The sequence below is a fragment of the Pelodiscus sinensis genome, chromosome 2 (genome assembly GCF_049634645.1).
Source record: "Pelodiscus sinensis isolate JC-2024 chromosome 2, ASM4963464v1, whole genome shotgun sequence".
Classification (NCBI taxonomy): domain Eukaryota; kingdom Metazoa; phylum Chordata; order Testudines; family Trionychidae; genus Pelodiscus; species Pelodiscus sinensis.
The window spans coordinates 77,353,583-77,369,992 of NC_134712.1; the positions used below are offsets into that span (position 1 = coordinate 77,353,583).

Below are 16,410 nucleotides of genomic sequence, written 5' to 3' on the forward strand. Positions count from 1 at the left end.
AAAGCAAAAGTAGATTGTCTTCCATGTCCATTGTAATTGAATAAATGCCTGGAGCACTGGCCCTCTGTGTGGCACAGTACTATCTGCTAGATATACAGTGGTTCTCTTCTCTCTCTTCCCCCCCCCCCCCCCCCCCCCCCATTGCAGCTCCCAGCTGTAATGTCTGTTTGGTGACATCCCAAATATAAAGGCATTGCTTAAGAATCTACAGCACTGTTGGAACAGTATAGGATGGTTTCAAGTTAGTTCCATGCACACTTAGCTAAGGGTAGGTACCATGTAACCTTCCATATAGCCATTAAAAAGTGCACTGAACTCTATTAGCTAAACATTGCCAGGGGAACTCAGCCACCCACATGCTACAGTGAGGAAGCATTCTTATGGGTATAAGTGTCATTGCCTGTGCTGCTGGTGCTATAATTTCCCCTAGAAGCCTCATTATGTAATTATCTTCAGTAAGCTGTTAGTATTCTACCAACACTCCAGAAAGTGTTTAAAAAAAAAAAAAAGCATTCTAGCAGACTGCCTAGTTTTTGAGTGCTTGTATTAAGGTGATTTATTTTAAGTTGCAGATTTCCATCCCAGGGTGAAGTTAACATGACATCTTCTTTCAACCTGTTAAAAAAATATATACTTAGTTAATATGTTTTCATACCATTCATCCACATGCACAGTCCTCTCCTATCCTTTCCAAAAGGATTTGGAAATAACACCCCCCCCACACACACACACACACACGCCTGGGATCAGTCTACTAAACAGGGCACATGGGGTTGTATGCAATGGAATTGGAAGGTGTATATTGCAGCTTGGAGACAGAATTGGACTAACTCTTACCCAAGCTAAAAATCCACAAGTGCTTGAGGTTATAGAGGGGATTGTACATAGGATGACTAGCCTTTTGTCCAATTACATTTACACTCCTGTTTTGCATGGGCCCAGGTCTTGAAGCTGTAATTTGTACCTCTGTGCTCATCTGTGGCCATACACTGTAACGGAGTATAAAGCTACAGTGCGTCTAGTAGAGGATTCTGACAGAGGGTGATGAAAATAGTTATTCAACCCTAACTAGCAACTTACAGGATTTGCAAAGGCCAGAGCTAGAAAACTCCAAATCTTTTCAGAGCAAGCACTCATCACAGCTTATCTAAAATCAAAATGTACTGAACCTCCCTCTGCACTTGCACTGTATGTCAGATACACTAGCTCCAACCTTGTGAAGCATCATGGGCTAAGGCAATGGGAAGAGGAATCAATGTCCCCAATCAGTGTTAAGCAGGCTTCAAATCAAATATGTTGTGTGGTTTCAGCTGTCACTCAAGGCACTTTAGGTTCAGGGGAAGTTATGTCGTCAGCACCTCTAAATTCCAGGCTGTGTTCAAAATCAGCCTTGCCATAAATCTGAATGTAAAGCAAAACTTCAGCTATGCACATTGACATGAAGCTGCCTACCTTATGAGTCTGCTCTGCGGACCGGGCCAGAAGTAAATGTAATCTCGCCTGCTATACCATAGCTTCCTGCAAAGGGATTTATGCCTGTTTGTTTGTCACCAGCTGCACCTCTCTTTGCAGCCATTACATCATCCAAGGGGATGGCAACTGAAAGAAAAACTGGGGTTGGTGGTCTAGCAGTTTCTTGTGCAGAATTAGAATTGGGGCTTGGAGTGGCCATTTTCAGATCTGCTGGTCTGGCAACTGGTATGGGTACGGTAGTGAATCTCCTCACAGCACTTGTCTCATGCTGTGCAAGAACAGCATGGCCAGGAATAGATTTCCAGTCCTGTACATTCTGAACAGTAGAGCCCACTAAAATGAAGGGTGGTGCATTTCCCCTCTTGCCTTCTTCCATCACATAAGTTGGAGAGGATACTTGTGGCGGTGGACCTTGTGGTGGCAGCTGCTGTTGTAGGAACGGCTGTTGTTCCTTCCCACTAGATATATAGAGGGTTGCTTGGGGATAAGGAGCACCAGTTCCAGCAGGAGGAAGGGGTGGTGGTGACTTTCGACCTTGTTGACTCAAATCAGTTAGACAATAGAGTGTCCACACATTAGAATATGGTGGTGGTTGTCCTGCTTCGGTTGTTGCCATTGCTATAAAATAAAAAATTTAAAAAATTGCTGGTATCAGGAGCTATGAATTGCAATCTAATTGCAAACCCTTACATATAACATGCCTATACTTACACATGCCATACGAAAGCATGTTAGAGAGGACTGATGGGGATTTTTGCACAGGCTGAAATGAAGAGAGCAGCAGTGTTGCAGCAAAGGGTAATGGTGCTGAAGTTATGTCCAAAGAGATCCTTACTCTTCCTCTGACTATAGACCCTCAAAGAGTCTGTTAGCAGCACAAGAGGAATTTCTACAGTCTGCCCCCACCTAAAAGTCAGAGGAGGCGCTTACTTTTTACAGCTGTTTTCAAAGGAGAATTTGATAAAGAACCTTTATCAACACCCAAACGGGGATCAGAGTACGTGTAGTGCTTCCAATCATAACTAAAACCCCACTGCCCCCACCACAACACTTCTTTCTTCATTTCAGCCATGAAAAATCCCTTGGTGTTGCTTAACATGGTTTGGTTCAGTAACATGCTTTGATATGTCTCAACACCTCTACCTTTCTTGGGGCCTGGAAGGGGCTCGAAGGGTTCTGCAATAATAGGGAGAGTCAGGAAGGCACTTCTTGCTGGAGAAGGGGGCACAGGAGGGATTCTCCAGCTGGGAGAAGGGGATGGGCTGAGCACATGTTAGAGGCCAGAGAGTGGATTTGCAGCTGGGAGGGGAGTCTGCATAGGGTGCTTGACAGGTGAAGAGTTTGTTCCAGCACCACCTCACCAGGACAAGTGCCAGACCCTCTTGCCAGCTGCAGCAGCTCCTGCCAAGTGCCTCGTCCTTCCACCTCGACCCAGCTGCAGAACAGGACAGTGCAGGCAAACACCACCATTTCTTTTTTAAAGGCAAACAGGCTATGTTAATGCAAGGGCTAGGATTGAAAGGTTTCAAAGTCAGGGCACATTCAAAGTTCTGACCACCTCCAGCACCTTTCCTCAGCCACAAGTATTACATCTTACACCTCTGCCATTGCTTCAAACTGAGTGGCTCATTTGCAGCAAGACCAAGGCTTGTTTAAAGGCAAAACACACCTCCACCTCTCTCTTACATAGGCCTAGAGCTAGTGCTGTCTGCATCCCTGATGCCACAACAAATCAATTTGAAGGCACCTGTGAACACATTTCTCTGATGCGGACAATACTAATCTCCAAGACGTTTACAGGTCTTACTCACAATTAGTCACACATTTTGGAACAAACTGCAGAGAGATCTAATACCTGTGCATTGGGGCCAGGTGATTGTAGAGGAAACCAGAACTTCTTATGTGCCCCAAAGTGAGGAAGTTCAATCTCGCTCCCATAGCCTTGCAGTGGCATAGGTGCTTGCATTTAATAATTTAGCTATTGAGCTACAGCTACCTTTAACTTGGAATATGAAACTTTCATTAAGAGCCAACTTTCTTACCTGACATAATAAAACCTTGCTCAGCTGATGCCATTTGCGCAGTAGTTTCCATTCTTTCAGGGTCACATTCTGCATCATCTGCAGATGGATCTAAAAGCTTAGCGCATGTAAACTGACCTGCATTTAGTGAAGGCATTAGTGGCTGCTGAATCTCTATCAGACAAGCTACTTGTTCTAAAAAGGGAATTACTATTTGCTGTGGGAACTGCTCTATATAAGGTGGAACTTCTCCTTTAGTAGTGAGCTCATCATCAGTATGTATTGACATAGCCTGAATGTTTGATGTAACCTCAATTTCGCTTTGGGAAGACACAGCCTGTATTGGTGGTGGTGGAGGAGGAGGAGGTGGTGGTGCTGGTGGTGGTTCATCCTGCAAGGGGGTTGAGGAAGCTTGGTTTACATCACTTGTTGTTCGTTCAACCTGACTGCTGGAGGACCTTATGGCAGTAGAGGACTCTGCGGCAATAGAAGCCCGACTCTGGGCCGCGGCAACGGACGCCTGACTCTGGGCCGCGGCAACGGACGCCTGACTCTGGGCCGCGGCAACGGACGCCTGACTCTGGGCCGCGGCAACGGACGCCTGACTCTGGGTGCCTGACTTCAGTTTAACAGAATGTGCAGAACCCTCAGCGGCTGGGGAAAGTGGAGCATCTTCAGCAGCAGCACCCTCTACTGGTGCAGCTGTTGTGTCCTCTGCGCTCAGACATACTTCAGGAAGAGTCTGCACGCTTGTTGCCACATCCTTCAAAGAAGGAACAGAATCAGTGTTACCTAACATCTGTGCAGCAAGCTGGGCAGGATCAGCTGGAACATAGGCAAGTTCCGGTCCCTTAGGGGAGGATTCTGGTCCTGTAGGGGATGGTTCACTTTCTACAAGGTCACCGTGAGCGGATGGGTACTGAGTAGTTTTGCTGCTGTATTCAGGTTCAGGGCCTTCATGCAGCTGGTCCTCCTCTGTGTCTGTGGATTTTTCCTTTCGTTTCGGTTCCTCAGTAAGTGGAGACACGGCACTTAGGTCTCCAAGATCAGGTCTCTTTTCTGGCAGTCTTTCTGTCCAGCCCTCGACTAATTAAAAGAAGACAAAGACAGTTAGCTGGTGCTTCCAAAACTCTTGGTGCTCTTGGTATAACCTGTTTATCAAGCTTTTAAAGCAGGGATAGTTAATAGGCAAGGCGAATTGCAGGCCCAACATCAGACTGCTAAAGACTTATAAACTGATTCTGAAAACTTTTAGTTTTTATTTTCTCTGGAGTCTGGATGGACCTTGACATACGCAAAACTGACTACACCTGCTTTAAAGTTAATTCAATCAGTTCATTCTAGATACAAGAGGAAGACATTGGATTTTTGTTTAACTTAACATTTCAGGCTAAAAATCATGGAGCAGAATATGTACAATTTCACTAATACTAAACCCTCTCTTCTGCCATATTGTAGCTACCATCTTCTTCCCCAGAGCACCAAACAAATTAAGAGTTGTGAGCAAAACAAAACAATACGAAAAAGCAAATCAGTCCAACTACGATCGAGCGCTTAGCTTGAGAAATTATCCTTCCCTGTGGGACCTATAAAGCATTTATATTGGCCATACACATCACAAATCCTACAAAGTTGGAATGTTTGTATGGTCAGGAGAGGTGTGTATGTGTGTCAGTGGGAGGCCCGGAACAAAGTTTTGGCAGTAGAGATGGAAAGGTGGATTTGAGAGAAACAGGAACTACTGAGTGGTTTCTGTGGGAACTAGGTCCATTTTTTTCAACCATATCACCAGTGGAGAGGAGGAGAAGAAAAGTTCTGTTTTTTATTGTGTTTCGTTTGGCCACTGCACAAGCAAAAATGGCACTACTCAAGATATATAAGACTAGGACTGGAAGGGACCTCGAGAGGACATCGAGTCCAGCCCCCTGCCCTCATGGCAGAATCACATACTGTCTAGACCATCCCTGATAGACATTTATCTAACCTACTCTTAAATATCTCCAGAGATGGAGATTCCACAACCTCCCTGGGCAATTTATTCCAGTGTTTGACTACCCTGACAGTTAGGAACTTTTTCCTAATGTCCACCACGAGAGGGTGTGGGAGATGTAAAGAGGTGGATATTGAGGGCAGGAGAAATGAATTGGTACCTAATGTCATACAGGGATGAGATCATCTGGAGAGGTTTAGGAGGAGAAAGGAGCAGGAGCTACAACAAATCTAAACCCCCTATTCTAGGCAAGTTTAAACTAATAGCAAAAAAACCTCTATAAACTGTGTGCTTTGACATCTCTCTCTGTGCACACATCATTAATAACCCAGCAGAAGTGCACACCCTTCACAGCTGCAGAAACAATAGGAGCCATGCTTACATGTGTTCTTCCCACTTTCCGCCCCCACCGCCCACTCTCTTGCCTTCCCACAAGCATTACATGTTCCCTGCTGGGGCATCGCTGACTAACCCTGTCAAGAGCAGTCACCGGTGCAGGGCACAGCATCACACAGTGCAGAGGATCATCTTCCCTGTACTGAATGTCCAGGGGTACTGGAGTAGTGAGAGTGGGGGCTGTGTGTTAGGCATTATGAAGCAGTCCCCGCCTACAGTCTCAATTTGGGAGGTAAGCGAGTAGTAGACTATTCGACTACCCAATAAGGAGGACTCGACAATCTATATAATCTACTTGCCCGTAGTGAGTAGATCACAACCCGGAAGAGCTGGGTTCGGGCGATCTGCGCATGCACAGAATGCCAGGCAGCGCGGCTGGCGAGCGGGGCTCACTGTGGCTCAGCGAGCCCTGCCAATAAGTATAAGCTTATTGGGTGGTCAAGTGGAGTACTCAGCTACTCGCTCCCCACCTCCTTGCTGCCTCTGTATGAGAAGCAGCAGGGGAGGGGTGACCGGACCAGATGGTGGGGTGAGCTGGCTTAAAAGTGTGTTGCAGCCAGTACAGTATAGATGTATAAGGCATTTGCATATCTCTGCAGTGCCACCTGCTCCTCCTCCCCCAACTGTTGTCTCTATCAGAGGCAGCTGGGAGGCAGGGGAGGCTGCTACTGGAGCAGCCCCTGCCTCTGGCCAGCCCATGCCACTGTAAACAGGCTGCTGGTTCTGGCATGAGCAAGAATTGAGTAGTCCTCGCTTGCGCTGGTCTGTGACTGCAGTGCCTCTGCATTTTAAATGTAGTAAGAGCTGCTGGGCATTTAAAATGCAAAGGCACAGTGGTCCCAGAGGGATCCTCCTGATATCGACTAACTGTGCAGTAGATACAAATTGTATCAACTACACGATTAGCAAAATACCCATTCCTTAACAAGATTAGTGTGAATAGACAAAGCAGGCTGAGGAAAGAGCTATAGAGGCAAAACTCACATCTGCCGATTCCTACTCTAGCATCTAGCCCCTAAGTCCTTAGATCACCTGGCTTGTCAGTTCTCAAATACAACCAGTACCAATTTATTCGCACAGCACATCAGCCTAAGCTACTCCAACAACTCGAGTCCTTTTAGCTAGAGACAGGCCTTCCTCCCCGCACAGCTCTGCCTATGATGTCACAAAGACAACTTGTGGCATCAGAAACATGTTCCAGGCCTATGGCATCATGACAATACAATGACAGAGGGGCAGGGACAAGAGACCTTTGGCTTCTGAGAAGCACCCTTTATCTACTGGGTTTATGTGCAACTGACTAGACGGGGAGGGGCAGGGATGAGCATACTGAGGTAAAGGGTGGCATTCAGGTGAGATGACTGGATCATAATGGAGTTGATGGGTGAGCAAATGGTCAGTTCAAAATGATCCAAGCAGATGACTGATGAGCTGACAGACTAATTTCTGATATGACATAATTAATGCAATACTTCCTAGTACCCGACAACTGAGATGTGGCCCCGTGTGATGCACTCATGTTACAATCTCTGCCAGAGAAATTCTTTGCTAAACAGAAATGACACCTCAAATACCAAAAACAATTGTTGTGGGAGTGTAGAGACTAGCCCCTAAACTGAGAGCCAGTAGTCCCAATACACATTTGCAGGGATTCCTGTATAGAGTCCCAGCCTGTGAGGAGTCAAAAGAAGGCACTCAGCAGCTCACAGAACTAGGCTCATACTTGATAAAGGTACTTTGTGATGACTGGTACTACATAGTACTTTATTATTAATAATGAAAATGGTCAAATTATCAGAGAGAGGATTGTGCATGACAATACAGGTTTGACCGATTTGTAATCACAATATACTGTTATTTTAAAACCTAGTAGATTAAGAGGCCACATTTGACACTTTTCTTACCTCTAGTAAAATGAAATTCTCTAACCAGGTCTGTTATATCCAAATTAGGATTTTCTGGAAGTAAAAATATAAAGCAAGATGGACAGTTTGGTTAGCGTTCTGAAATAACACAGCTTTCCAAATGTACTGAAAAGTATCACAGCATACAAGTAGGAACAAACCTTCTCTAAATGCAATTAGCTCTCTGAAGTAAAGAGCTGCAAATTCAGTGATGTTGCTTGGACTGGTTTTGAGAACAGCTCTGCTCACTCCTTCCAGTAAAGTCTTGAGGCCATATGGAACAACAAGCCTGGGCTTTACAGAATGCATCTTCAACTGAAGACAAATTGCACTCTCACAACTACAATGAAAAACATCGGCGTAAGTACTGTGTGTGGCGCAGTGGGGACCTACTGAGACGTGTCTAGTTCCAGGATTTATCACCATGGCACCTGATTTCTCCTGGCCCTTCTCAATCCCAACCCCACTAACTACCGAAGAAAGGGGGTTTCTGGTCTATAACAACAAACCAGAAATGGTGATTTGGAAACGGTGTCAAATTCCTCTGTTTCCAAATGATCCCTTACACACCCACAAACCTGAGTGCCTGTTACAATATTTAGCTCTGCAAGGTCCCTGCCACTGCTCAAAAAAACGGCTCTCAGGGACACCAGCTTGTCTTAGACCCCTCTGAACGCAGCCGCTGCTGGGCAGGGTGCGGTGCACAGCTCGGGCACACCAGCCCCCGCGTACAAGCAGGGGAGCCCCCCCCCCCTCCCCGTAAGGCGGGGCTCGCACTGAAAAGCCGCTGCCGGGCTTGGAGAGCCCGATAAAAGGGGCGCATTACTGTTAGCTACTCGCTGAGTCGCAGGGTGGGTTGGGAACAGCTGAACCTCCCGCTCAACCCCCGCCGCGGTGGGCCCGGCCGGGCACACGCTGCCAGCTGCTCGCCTGCTGGGAAGCCCTTTGCCCCCGCCCCAGGAGCGGTTCACACCACACACACCCCGCTCCTCAACGCTGCGGGGACAGAGAGCCAGGGGCGACAGCCCGGACCTTTTTGCTTCCTCGGCTGCGCAAGCGCTTCCTCCTCCGCCTCCCTTGCCGGAGCCTCCTCTACAGGGGGCCACCGCAGGCCAGGCCTCTTATAGGTAGGGGGTCGTGGTGGGCGTGGCCAGGGGAGGTGATGGCGTACCATTTGTGAGGTCACAAAGTCTTCTCCACACTTACCTAGCCAGCCAGGGTGGTCACCAGTGGGGCGGGGGGCCTCTGCTGGCGCTCAGCCTATGAGAGAAGAGGGTGCTGCTTCCTGTGGCATTGCCTCCAGCTGTTGGCAGCTGGATTCAGGGTGTACAGCGAGGGGCTTTTGCCCCGCTACACTCAGAGCTAGACTTCCTTGCTTTCTCCAGCCGGGACAAACTATGCGGAGCTTTCTTTTTCATTCATGTCCACAATCGGGACCTTGCTAGGTTACTTAAATAACGTCTGAAAACTGAATAAGTCATTACTTCTAAACCAAATTAGAAGTCAAAGTTTTACTTACGGGGGAAGAGGGGACTTTTGTTGTCAGGTGTATGGTCCGTTTACAAATGTCCATACCCATTCACGTTTTTTAAAGTTTTGGAAATGCCAAAATTACCAGCAAAATGCAGATTGATGAGGCTGCAACTGCCGTAGGGGTTTTTCTTATGATTTCATATAAACAGGAGGAAGTGCTGCAGAGATTAAATTGGAGACCTGATTATTATCCAGGATTGTATCAGAGCTGCTTTCTTACAGAACTCAGATCTTCGTCTTTTAACATTTAAAACTATTTATCTTAGAAATCAAACAATCCAAGATTTCTTGTATCGGTGAATATAAAATAAGAGTGGAGAAAAGAGAGAGTAGGTAAAACAGATTTTGCTACAGGAGATTTTAGTTTCCTTGACTGAGACAGATTGTCAAATTTATATACAGTAAGAGGAAAAACTTAAAAAACAACAAATAGTCTGGTAGCACTTTATAGACTAACAAACATGTAGATGGTATCATGAGCTTTTGTGGGAACAATAGACTTCTTCAGATAACCTGGACTGATGAAGCAGTGGGCTGTGCCCACGAAAGCTCATGATACCATCTACATGTTTTGTTAGTCTTTAAAGAGCTACCAGACTGTTGTTTTCTATGTTTTTTCCTGTTATAGACTAACTCTGAATCTAAAGTAAGAGTTAGCCATGTGCTAAATCCTTCGCCAACCTCATCAGACTTTTCACTGAGGTGGGTTTAGGTGGGGCTGTCCAAAACCTGACCCAGAATAATAGTTCAGATTTGTCTTGCCTTATGCCAGAGACTAGACTCTCAAACAACTGCCTCAGTATCAGGTTGCTGGAATAAGTTTCCATATCATAAGGGCATCTTCATTCCTGGTTAGGATGTAGAAGCAGAAGACAATTAATTATACACAAAGGCTTTGCCAGCCTCTCACAAATTAAGGACTGCTTGAGCATCAGCAGCACTCAAGCCCATCCTGTTCATGAAGGGTCAGGCTAATTCAAAGCACCACTTAACTTGAGCTAGAAATGTGTGTATGGATGTGTACTGGGTTGGGGCAAAATATGAATTCTAGTTCAAGCTAACATGCAATGAACACAAGCCCTTAGAATTTCAATTTCACATCTCTGCCTCCTCCCTTCTGGGGGCTAAAGGAGTTCTATTGTTTTAATATCACACCTATATAGACTACAGACTGTCAGCCGATGGTCAGGGCAGTGAGTCCCTTCTGACCGGCTGAAGTTCTTTTAAATTGTGCTTGGTTCTGTTACAGCAACTGAAGGAGTCAGGTTAAAGCTTAAACAGTTACTATTTTATTGTTACAGGGTAAACTTAGTTGTTAAATGCTACTGCTGTGTTACAGATAACACAGCCACTACAAAGGACAGGACAGAAATTACACTAATAAGTCACTTACAGGTACCATGAAACCCTTTGGTTCTCTGAGCTCTTATTAAATGCATGCAAAATACACATAGCAGGTATATATTCTCACCCCTGCGTTCCAGACTTGGCGTGGCCAGCGTCTTTCTCTCAATCCCTCGGGAAGAAGTAGGGCGAGGTTGGGCGTCCCACAGACCTCGGGAGACAATCAATACCTGCCAGCAGGTATAGATGATTGGAGCTCAAATGGGGTGGGCTGCTGAACCTCTTTTATACCCCTTGGGTCATGTAGGCTTCTTCCTGATCTCAAATGGCCAATTAGGAAAAATGGCTTTGAATGCCAAGTTTCCCACGAAGGGTGCAAAGCATAATTCACACCTGGGAAAATGCAGACAATGGGCACCTCTGGTATGTGATGGGCGAAGATTCCTCTCTGGGACAGTGCAGGCGTGTCAATTACTGGTACTAGCCATCAGGGCGACGGGAGGCCCCGGGTCGTCAGCTAGCCCATTTACTGTCTGGTTTCTGTTTATGGTAGAGTCAGGGACAGGCAGCAAACCTGTGTTCCCAGGGCATCAAAGGCTGACTGCCTTTCTCTTGCTCTCTGGGGGGGGGGGGGGGGGGAGAAGATGGGGTTTTGTGTCTGGCTACATTCCACCCCCTTGACACGCCTCACTATGTCCCAGAACGCAAGATGGCGGTGATGCCAGCACCCTTTGCCCTCCTTGGAGGAAGCTAAAATCGCCCTATCAGCAGGGTCTGATCAGATAATTTGGATCAAGGGATTGATTAGGATCGCTTCCCAACGCCATATACCAGATTTGTGCAGAGGAGGTAGCAGTGTACACAAAACGCCTAACAATACATAGAAGCATGCAGCAAGCAATTACAACAAGTAAAATGGTTAATATAGTATTTACAATAGAGTGAAGGAAGGGAGTTAACGAAAGTCCTAGGTGTTGGGCTAGACAATCTAGCCATGAGGCTTTACATTTTTAGTTACAGCATGTCTTAGCCCATACCGTTTGTTGCCACTTCCCTTGCCTCCCCCCTTGACCTCCCCCCAGAGTTATTTAGAGGATTGCGGTAGTCGCTGTCATCGAACCATACCAGTCCCCATCGGAAGATGTCACTTTGTTTCACCAGTCATTTGGGCTGAGAGGGACAAACTAGATTCCCAGTCCAGTAGAGGAGTCAAGTAAGGTGTTCTGGTACAGCAGTAGCAGTTGGGATGAGGAAGAAGACCATGGCGAGTTGGAGTACCATGTCTCATTTCAATAGTCTGTAACTAACAACAGTGGTTGCAAGCGCTACAACAGCAAGCGATGTATATATACAAAAAGTTCATGGTGGTTTCCCGGATCCACACCAGCACTGGGAGGGATCCATCCCACTGGAGCACTGTTTAGGGCTATTGCCTCAGTTTCCTGTAAGAAAACATAAGGTTTGCCGGTCTTGGATACAATCCAAGCCTCAGTGATGGTTATTGGTGTTAGCCCAGCATCTGCAGTTGTCCAGACTCCTTTTCCCTTATAGGAGTGCAGTACATGGGTTTGTGTCCCCAAATTGGGGTGTTGGGACAAGGGCTATTAAGTGGTTTAGTCCCATGACTGTAAACAACCCTGTTGCCACTGGGGTTGAGTAAGCAAAAACCAATTCCTGAAACAATTTCCATTCCAGTTAAAACATACTCCCACACTTGCTTACTGGTGGGTAGTGTACCAATATAATTTACTTGCCAGGTTGCCCATAGTATTTTTCCATCTCTTAGCCTGGCAAATCATTGCCTTTCTGTTATGTTTCCTGAGTTCAGCACATAGGGTGCAAGCTTGTACCAGATCTCTGGCTTGTTTGTGGGTGATAGGCCACCCCCTGGCATGTGCCTGCCACACCAGCTTATCGCTCTCTGTGTGTCCCAAGGTTTCATGTAGCCAAATGTACAGGCGTTCCCAATCCACCTGGGCAGCAAAAATTTGTACTGCTGCATCTGCTAGGTTATTTAGCTGTGCAGTCAGGGTGTTATTCTTTTGGTGAGCTGCCACATGACCTATGCTTAACTCATTTTGGGTTGCATAGTGGTATATCCATTTCCAATATTCCAATCTCCAAACAGGCTTTCCTATTTCCCAGTTATTATTCTTCCAATTAGTTATCCACTGGGTGGCTCCAGCCCATACAGCATAGGAGTTAGTGTAGATGGTACTGGCCCCTGCCTCACAAGCTAATCGATTGCTGCCAGCTCTGCAAGCTGAGCTGTTCCTTCTATGTTTGTGGACAGGGGTGCAGTGGATGTGTCTGCTGAAACAGCAACAGCCTTCCCTGTCCACTTTCCTTTGAAATAACCAGGCAGCCTGTATTTACATATAATGTTGAATTTAAAAGCAAGCCAAAAGTGTTATTAACTCAGCCTTGAAAGAGACAGTTAAGTTTCAAAGCTTGAATTTCTAAACTAATAATTTGGTTTCTAGAAAGTTAAATTTAACCTTAAAAGTTGAATGCCCAACAGAAGCACTAACCAATTAAGTTTCAGTAGAATCCTTAATTTTCCTTTGCAGATTTAACAAAGGTGTCCATAGACAAAATGTTTACATTTGATTGTTTCTTTGCCTACATGATTTGCACAGTGCTTAATGAAGAGGCTGCAAAGAAACAAGGTATCATTTTTAAAACAAGATTTCCCTTCACATATTACTACCATTGCTTAATTCCTTCCACACTCCCATGGAGTCCACCTTTATCTTCACATTCCCTCAAATCACTTGCTTTGTTCTTTCAAAAATGTTTCTCATTCCTAGTAACTTTCCAATGTCTGCTCTACTTTCCTTATTCCTTCAACTTTGCCTATAGGGCTCCAGACTTTTTGCCTTCCCCTTTTCACATGCTAAATGACTTTTCCCAATGACACAGGTTTGTCTACTATTAATTTGGTAAGGAGGGTGAGCTTGTTTACTAAGCCTCATACCTCCTGGTCCTTTTCTTAAACATATTCCTGAGGGAAGAAAAAAAATAAATAAATCTGAGAGTTGCTTTAACTCTCAGCACCCATCCTTAAGGGAATCTAGCTCTGTCTGGGTACTGAGGGGCATGCATTTCTACCTCTCCACTTCTGCAGTAGAGGCTTTTACATTTTTCGTTTCATGTTTGCATTCTTATATTCAGTTAATTTTGAAGAACACCTCATTACAGGTTTTCCATAGAAGTTAAGCTGCAGCTGTTTCCCTCTCCATTTAAGTTTCCCTCTCCATTGGAGCCAAGGGTTTACATATTTACAGGTAGTTAGCCAATTTGTACTTGATCAGACCAAGGGCTATGCCCAAACCTTTGCAAGATTTTGTTCAAAAGGGGTAACATCTTTTACAAATGCCAATTTCTCAGTCTTCTCTCTGCCTTCTTAAGAGACTGCTTACATTTAAACTTTTCTAGTATACCCAACCTGCTATTGGGACTAAAATAGCAATACCAATACCTCATTTTTCTTTCTTTCTGGAGGGCTACAATTTGAACTTTCTGATATTAGGTAGTTTGCTAATCAAACTTAGCTATTACCTGCAAAGCTTCTTTGTGCTGCCAGCTAGGGCATTTGCACCACAAAGGAAATCACAACCTGTTGTGGCTCCTGGAGCTTTCACAGCATTTTAGTTTGTTTGCAGTTTTTCCCTTCTACAATATACATAGCATTTTACAGGAAAAATGTGCAATCTTTGTTTACCACACTACTTAGCCACATTAAACTTTGCATAGAGTGTAACTCTTTCTTTATGCTTACAGTTTTCCTGTACTTTCATTAAACAACTTGGACTAAAATGGTCTTACCAAATCAATTTGTTTTAAACCTGCAAACAAGATTACTGGACCTTAAAACTTCATTTATTTACACTATATATATATATATATATATATATATATATATATCTACACACAGATACACATACATTCTCTCTGAACCTTTCTTACACTATTTCTACGTAGATGTACAACAATTACATTCCCTTTTTATTCAATGGGGTAGTTTAGTTCCAATAGAACACCCTCCCTTTAGAGTTCTTTTGACAGTCTCTCTCTAATCAAATGTTCAGATTTGAATCAAATTTGCCTGGATTATTTACAGACATTCCTTTGGAAAAAGGGCCCATTTTTCCTTCAGAATGACTGTAAAGAAACCACAATTTCCTATCTACACCATTTTAGCATTTGCACAACTGCATTTGCTCTCCATTCTCTGCAGAGTTTAAATTCTCTGATTCTCTTTTCTTAAAACACTTTCTTATCTCTAAAATAAAAACTGGCCTTGTTTCAGATATTACTCTTGTAAGTATGCTTAAGGACTTAGATTTCCAGTACTTACTGCCTTTTTCTCAGTTTCTACCACAAGGCTTTCAATCTTATCTGTTACCTGCCTGCTTGTCTGGGCCTGATCCTGTTTTCCTTTTCTGCCTGCTTGTCTGGGCCTGATCCTGTTTTCCTCTCTAAATGGAAAGTGGCTCCTTTCCACAGACTCAGGCTTTGTCCCATTCTTTAGCTTGCAGGCAGTTCTATACTTACAGAACTGCACCCACAACTCCTCAGGATTTCCCCAATCCTTTCCTAACATTTCTCTATTCCATTTTGGGTTGCCCCAACCTTCCTGGGCAAACCCTTTCTCTATACCACTAAAATCCATGTCTATCATGACAGGCTTCATGTTGCTGTATGTGAACCAGTAGCACAATCCTGCCGACTACGCCAATTCTGTCAGCCGATGGTCAGGGCAGTGAGTCCCTTCTGACCGGCTGAAGTTCTTTTAAATTGTGCTTGGTTCTGTTACAGCAACTGAAGGAGTCAGGTTAAAGCTTAAACAGTTACTATTTTATTGTTACAGGGTAAACTTAGTTGTTAAATGCTACTGCTGTGTTACAGATAACACAGCCACTACAAAGGACAGGACAGAAATTACACTAATAAGTCACTTACAGGTACCATGAAACCCTTTGGTTCTCTGAGCTCTTATTAAATGCATGCAAAATACACATAGCAGGTATATATTCTCACCCCTGCGTTCCAGACTTGGCGTGGCCAGCGTCTTTCTCTCAATCCCTCGGGAAGAAGTAGGGCGAGGTTGGGCGTCCCACAGACCTCGGGAGACAATCAATACCTGCCAGCAGGTATAGATGATTGGAGCTCAAATGGGGTGGGCTGCTGAACCTCTTTTATACCCCTTGGGTCATGTAGGCTTCTTCCTGATCTCAAATGGCCAATTAGGAAAAATGGCTTTGAATGCCAAGTTTCCCACGAAGGGTGCAAAGCATAATTCACACCTGGGAAAATGCAGACAATGGGCACCTCTGGTATGTGATGGGCGAAGATTCCTCTCTGGGACAGTGCAGGCGTGTCAATTACTGGTACTAGCCATCAGGGCGACGGGAGGCCCCGGGTCGTCAGCTAGCCCATTTACTGTCTGGTTTCTGTTTATGGTAGAGTCAGGGACAGGCAGCAAACCTGTGTTCCCAGGGCATCAAAGGCTGACTGCCTTTCTCTTGCTCTCTGGGGGGGGGGGGGGGGAGAAGATGGGGTTTTGTGTCTGGCTACACAGACACAACTATACGTGGGGATTATGGCATAGCTACAGCACCATAGCTAGTGCAGGGTAGACACCACCTACACCAATGGAAGGAGTTTTTCCTCTGTGTGTAGGAACATGAACTCCCCAAATGACAGTAGGAAGGTCAACAGAAACTTTCTTCCCTCAACCAAGCTG

At 45.2% G+C, this 16,410-nt stretch overlaps 1 protein-coding gene and 1 long non-coding RNA gene across 6 annotated transcripts in view; both read right to left on the reverse strand.

The window, feature by feature from the left end:
- Window positions 1-527: 527 nt before the first annotated feature.
- Window positions 528-8,933, reverse strand: CABYR (calcium binding tyrosine phosphorylation regulated). Of its 5 annotated transcripts, none has more exons than XM_075920850.1 (6): window positions 8,817-8,933; window positions 7,946-8,124; window positions 7,785-7,838; window positions 4,287-4,580; window positions 1,453-2,091; window positions 528-615 (listed from the first exon to the last, which is right to left on the reverse strand). In XM_075920850.1, the coding sequence occupies exons 2-5, from the start codon at window positions 8,091-8,093 to the stop codon at window positions 1,454-1,456; spliced, it is 1,134 nt and encodes a 377-aa protein (XP_075776965.1). In that variant the 5' UTR covers window positions 8,094-8,124; window positions 8,817-8,933; the 3' UTR covers window positions 528-615; window position 1,453. The 5 variants fall into 5 exon arrangements, with proteins under 5 accessions (XP_075776965.1, XP_075776964.1, XP_075776961.1 ...); XM_075920849.1 differs by having other exon boundaries at window positions 1,453-1,599; window positions 3,516-4,580; XM_075920846.1 differs by having other exon boundaries at window positions 3,516-4,580.
- A 947-nt stretch (window positions 8,934-9,880) lies between these two features.
- LOC106731437 (uncharacterized) overlaps window positions 9,881-16,410 on the reverse strand; it is a 36,037-nt gene continuing 29,507 nt past the window's right edge. The window contains exon 4 of the long non-coding RNA XR_012901521.1: window positions 9,881-10,165. This is a non-coding gene — a long non-coding RNA (uncharacterized LOC106731437). The remainder of the gene's footprint in view (window positions 10,166-16,410) is intronic.